The sequence below is a fragment of the Dendrobates tinctorius genome, unplaced genomic scaffold (genome assembly GCF_039654945.1).
Source record: "Dendrobates tinctorius isolate UK_male_01 unplaced genomic scaffold, ASM3965494v1 ptg000020l, whole genome shotgun sequence".
In the NCBI taxonomy this organism is placed as follows: Eukaryota; Metazoa; Chordata; class Amphibia; order Anura; family Dendrobatidae; genus Dendrobates; species Dendrobates tinctorius.
Genome location: NW_027361688.1, coordinates 7333373 through 7338953, shown reverse-complemented (window position 1 = coordinate 7338953; position 5581 = coordinate 7333373). Strand labels below are relative to the sequence as shown.

At 43.1% G+C, this 5581-nt stretch overlaps 1 protein-coding gene across 1 annotated transcript; it reads left to right on the top strand.

Moving 5' to 3' along the window:
• Window positions 1–850: 850 nt before the first annotated feature.
• On the top strand, window positions 851–3108 carry LOC141083359 (E3 ubiquitin/ISG15 ligase TRIM25-like). Its single transcript, XM_073567567.1, has one exon. It carries the CDS (start codon window positions 919–921, stop codon window positions 2518–2520), a length of 1602 nt encoding a protein of 533 aa, XP_073423668.1. The 5' UTR covers window positions 851–918; the 3' UTR covers window positions 2521–3108.
• The last annotated feature ends 2473 nt before the right edge of the window (window positions 3109–5581 follow it).

Genomic DNA, 5581 nt, shown 5'->3' with positions numbered 1-5581 from the left:
ACCAACCTGTCAATCAGTTTTCCAAGCGATGCTACAGATTGCTTGGAAAACGCTAGCATTCTGCAAGCTTATTACGCTTGCAAATCGCTAGTTTTTCCGCAGGAACTTTGCGGGAATTAAAATGTGGTTTTCTCGCATATTTCCCGCGGAATGGAATTCCGGAATTCCCGTGCAAATTTCTGCGGCAATTCTGGAACGTGTGGATATAGCCTTACAGTACCAGCAAAGTCCATGAGATTTCAGAAATCTCATGCATACAGCTTGCTTTTTTGTCCTCAGTATTTTGTGCTTTGATTGTTTTTTGCAAAATGCAGCATGTCACTTCTTTCAGTGTTTTTTCAGCGTTTTTCACCCATTGAAAGGAATTGGTGGTGAAAAAACGCTGAAAAACGCATGTATCAGGTTTTGCTGTATTTTTTTGTGCCCAAGCCTTATGAAGTAGAATATGTTGGGGTTTTTTGCTAGTGATTTGCCGAAACTTTTGAAGTGTCACTTTTCCCAAGTCAAATCTGCAAATCTATTTCACACAGCTCTTCTGTAAATGTTTTATTTCTAATAGATTCCATTAATTTAAAAAAAAAAAAAAAAAAGATGGGTTTGTTGATTTTTTTTTTATGGTGGTATTGGTAATACGCTTTTATTTTAGTATTAAACAATCTTGACTGTTGCTTTAAGATTCATTGTTATCATTAAGAAGCCAGCCGTCTTTATGTCAACACATTGTAGACGCTACCTTGACAGCAGGCTAGATGAGTATGACAAGTGTCCATTAATGGGTTAATTGTGACTGATCTTGTGCTGTTCAGAACTTCCTGCAGTGTAGTTAGTGATTCCACCCTCTGGTTTGTAATAAACCCGCCCTCTGGCTTCTGCGCATCAGGGTTCTGGCTTTGTTTCTCTCTTCCTTCCTCCTCAGTCATGGCGTCTGCTGATCTGAGAGAAGAGCTGGACTGCTCCATCTGTCTGAGCACTTATACAGATCCTGTAATGCTGAGATGTGGACACAATTTCTGCCGGATGTGTATAGATCAAGCGCTGGATACACAGGACGAGTCTGGAGTTTATTTTTGTCCTGACTGTAGGGAACGGTTTCTGGATCGGCCGGCACTGATGAGGAACTTCACCCTAAGCAACATTGTGAGGAATTTCCTGCATTCTGAGCCACATCAAGAGGAGATCACAGGGATATTCTGCACTTACTGCATTCACTCCCCTGTACCGGCTGTGAAATCCTGTCTGCTGTGTGAAGCTTCGCTCTGTGATAACCACCTGAGAGTTCACAGCAAATCACCAGAACACGTCTTATCTGATCCCAGCACTTCTCTGGAGAAAAGGAAATGTTCTGTCCATAAGAAGATCCTGGAATATTACTGCACTGAGGACGCTGCTTGTATCTGTGTGTCCTGCAGTTTGGCCGGAGGACATCGGGGACATCGGGTGGAGCTGCTGGGTGAGGCCTCTAAGAAGAAGAAGGAAAAACTGAGAAATATTCTCCAGAAACTGACCACAAATAGAAAGGAAACTGACGAAAGAGTTCGGAGTCTGGAGGCATGCTGGAGAAAAGCTCAAGAAAAAGCAGCTGGAGAAACCGAGAGAGTCACTGCCCTGTGTACAGACATCAGGAGATGGCTAGATGACCTGCAAAAGAGGGTCCTGAGTGAGATCTCCAGGCAGGAAAAGAAAGCGTCACTGTCACTGACTGCTCTGATCCATCAGCTGGAAATAAAGAAGGACGAGCTGTCCAGGAAGATGAGACACATTGAGGAGCTGTGTAACATGACGGATCCACTGACGGTCTTACAGGAACCAGACACCGGTGACTTGTGTGATCCTGAGGAGGAAGATGGAGATGAGGACACAGGGGGACATGATAAACAGCCCCATGATGGAGATGACCTGGATGTGGCTGAGATCTCAGACACATTATGCAGAGTATGTGACAAAATAATAGGTTTAAGGAGCAAGATCAATGTGGAGGATCCTGCAGACATATTACTGGATGTAAACACAGCTGCTAATAATCTCCATGTATCTGGCGACCTGAAAACTGCAACTAAGACACAAGACAACCAAAATTATCCAGAAACAGCTGAAAGATTCCAGGATTACAATCAGGTTATAAGCAGTGAGATCTTTTCCTCAGGACGACATTTCTGGGATGTGGAGAGCAGTAGATCTGGAAGTTGGAGTGTGGGGATGTGTTATCCCAGTATAGACAGGAGTGGAGATCGGTCATATATCGGAAATAATAAGAAGTCCTGGAGTTTGAGGAGGAGGACATGGTTTAATAATCAGACTTCAGTGATACATGACAAGAAAGTGATCCAGTTACCTGGCAATATTCTCAGTGATAGATTCAGGATATGTCTGGATTATGAGGCCGGGAAGCTGTCATTTTATGAGCTGTGTGACCCCATCAGACCTTTATACACCTTTACTACCACCTTCACCGAGCCCCTTCATGCTGCATTGTGCATATGGGATGGCTCTATAAAATTATTAGGAGGGAAGTTAAGTTAAGCCATATATATCCATGTGTTTTCAACAGGCATAGGGGACAAAGCCGTTATCTCAACTAAAACCAAATCGACAAGGTTTTAAATTGTATTTGCTATATCTTTATCTTATCTGATGGGTGGAGGCTCCCAGACACATCAGTTGATATTTCCCCACTTTTCACTTTAGTCTAACGTGTTTGGAGGCCTTAACTGGGAGAAACCATCATAATGTTCTGATCTTGGTCCAATTTATATGGCCTTCTGACTGTGCCCTAACCTTGTGTTCCATGTAGATAATCCACCCATGTGTCATGAGTATTATTTTTTCCAACTACTAAAACTTTCTGCTTTGAAGTTGTTTAGTGTTATACAATTTACATGCAGATAACAATTTACATACAATGAGATTATTTTGCATCCAGCACCTTACACCTCATGTGTAGTTGCAGTCCTTGAGATCTTACTATCTGGAATGGATGATTGTTTGCACTGGTTACAAAGAGGCAGACCACATATGGACAACACACAGACCAATGTTAATGTGTTCACATGAATGTTTTTCCCAATGAACCAACAGTCTGTCGAAAAAATAAAATTGCAGCATATGGTAGTCTCATTCATTTTTTTGGCCTAGACTCACCCATACATTTTAACCACCTGAACTTGACTGGGTGTATATCAGCAAAGCCAGAACATGTAAATTGTAGTGCAGAACTAATCTATATACCGTATCCAAACATGACCTGAAGCTTTACCTTTACTGTTATATATCTATTTTTCCATTTTATAGTGATGTGTTAGCTATTGAACCCGTTCTACGCCCAGGTGGCGATCTTTTTTATTGGTATATTTCCGTAGCCTTTTTTTTTTTTTAAAGACACTGTCTGTGAATTTGTATATACAGTGTCTTCAATAAAATGGTGCCAATGGCGATATGCGCACGGTCTGACTGGCGTCATTTTATTGAAGTAATGTACTACAACGTCAACATTGCAGTGCACAGGCGCTAGCCATGGGGATAATGGCGATGGGCGCTGCATGCACACTGCTATGTTGACATTGTAGTACATTGCTTCAATAAAATGACGCCAAAGTAAGCACGTGCGCATACTGCACTATCTGGCACTATAGTTTTGAAGACACTGTATATGCGAATTCATAGACACAGTGTCTTTAAAAAATGGCGCCGGATAGAGCAGTATGCGCACGCGGTGACTTCGGCACCATTTTATTGAAGTATTGTACTGCAAAATTAAAGGGAACATGTCACCAGAAATAATGCTGTTAACCTGCAGATATGCGATTAATCTGCAGGTTAATAGTGTTATTATGCTGCCCGGTGCCCTCATGCAGCCGAATGCAGTGAGGAGAAAATGCACTTTATTCTCACCTCCAGCATTCGGTTTCAATCATTGAGGCAGTGGCAGTGCCGGTCTGGGACAGAGCAGCCCCTGTAACTGTTCCTGACTGGCACTGGCTCTACCTTGTGGCCTGCTGTCAGGGTGGGGCCGCGGTTACAGTGGCCGCTCTGCATTCTCTGTGAACTGGCGCCTCCCCCATGACTGAAGCAGAATGCTGGTAAGGAGAATAAAGTTAATTTTCTCCCTGCTGCATTTGACTGCATGCAAGTGCTGGGAAGCATAAGAAGGCTGGAGACACACAAGCAATTTTAAAATCGGTCTGATTTTGATGCAGGAGAGTCGGACGAGTGTAATGCAAGTGCCTTGCGAGTGTCATGTGTTTTGTAAGCGAGTACAATCCGATTTTTCACACTTAGCAATCGCACTGCATTCGGATGTAAATCGGATGCTATCAGACTGCAATGCAATTTTAACATGAGCTTTTACAGAGAATTGTTCTAAGTCATTTACACATCGTTTTAAAACAAAATATTCATATATATATATATTATAGATAGATTAAAAGCCGAAAAATGATCTGCTCTGTACATTTTAATCACACAGTGACAGGTTAGATTACAATGGGTAGAATAGAGATATACACATAGAATACATGTGTATATATTTGTCAGTGACACATATATACCGCATATATTTATTAATATTGCAGAGAGAGAAGAATAGCCGGTAATTGATTCGTCGGCTTCTCTAAAATGACTGCAGGAGCCTGACAGTATAGAAGACATGGTTTAGGCTATGTGCACACGTGTGGAATTTCCACGGGAATTCCGGAATTCCATTCTGTGGGAAATGTGCGAGCAATCCGCATTTTAAATTCCCGCCTATTTCCTGCGGAAAAACTAGCGATTTGGAAGCGTAATTAGCTTGCAAAATGCTAGCGTTTTCCAAGCGATCTGTAGCATCGCTTGGAAAACTGATTGACAGGTTGGTCACACTCGTCAGTGTTTGATGAGTATGACCAAAGTTTTACTATTGAGGCTGCCTGTGCAGCATCAGTAGTAAAAAGATATAAAGTTTAAAATAATAAAAAAAATTAAAAAACGTGTTTTTTCTCACCTTCTGGCGTCCCACGCAGCGTTCCCGATCATAGCGATGCTCTCGGCAAGTCCTGTTCCCAGGGATGCCTTGCGACAATGACCTTTGATGTCGCAGTCTTGCTAGACCGCGACGTCATCAAAGGTCATTATTGCAAGGCATCCCTGGGAACGGGACTTGCCGAGAGCATCGCTGAGGCCTGGTGACGCTGCGAGGGATGTCGGAAGGTGAGATCACGATTTTTTATTTTAATTCTATTTTTAACAGGGATATGGTACCCAAAGCCTGAAGGAGAGTCTCCTCTCCTCCAGACCGTGGGTACCATTCGCAAATGTTCTGCTTACTTTTCGCATGGTGGGCATAGCCACATGCGGAAAGTAAGCAGAACAATGCATTCCTATGTGTGCGGATTTTCCCGCGATTCCGCACAAAGAATGAACATGCGTATTTTTCTGTGATGCCCCTTATATGCGGCATGAGCCCCACACAGCCTCCCCCATATGCGGCATGAGCCCTACACAGCCTCCCTATATACACTGCATGTTGCCCCCATAGCCTCCCCATGTGCAGCATGTCGCCCCCATATGCAACATCATGTGCAGCATGTCACCCCTCCATGTGCAGCAC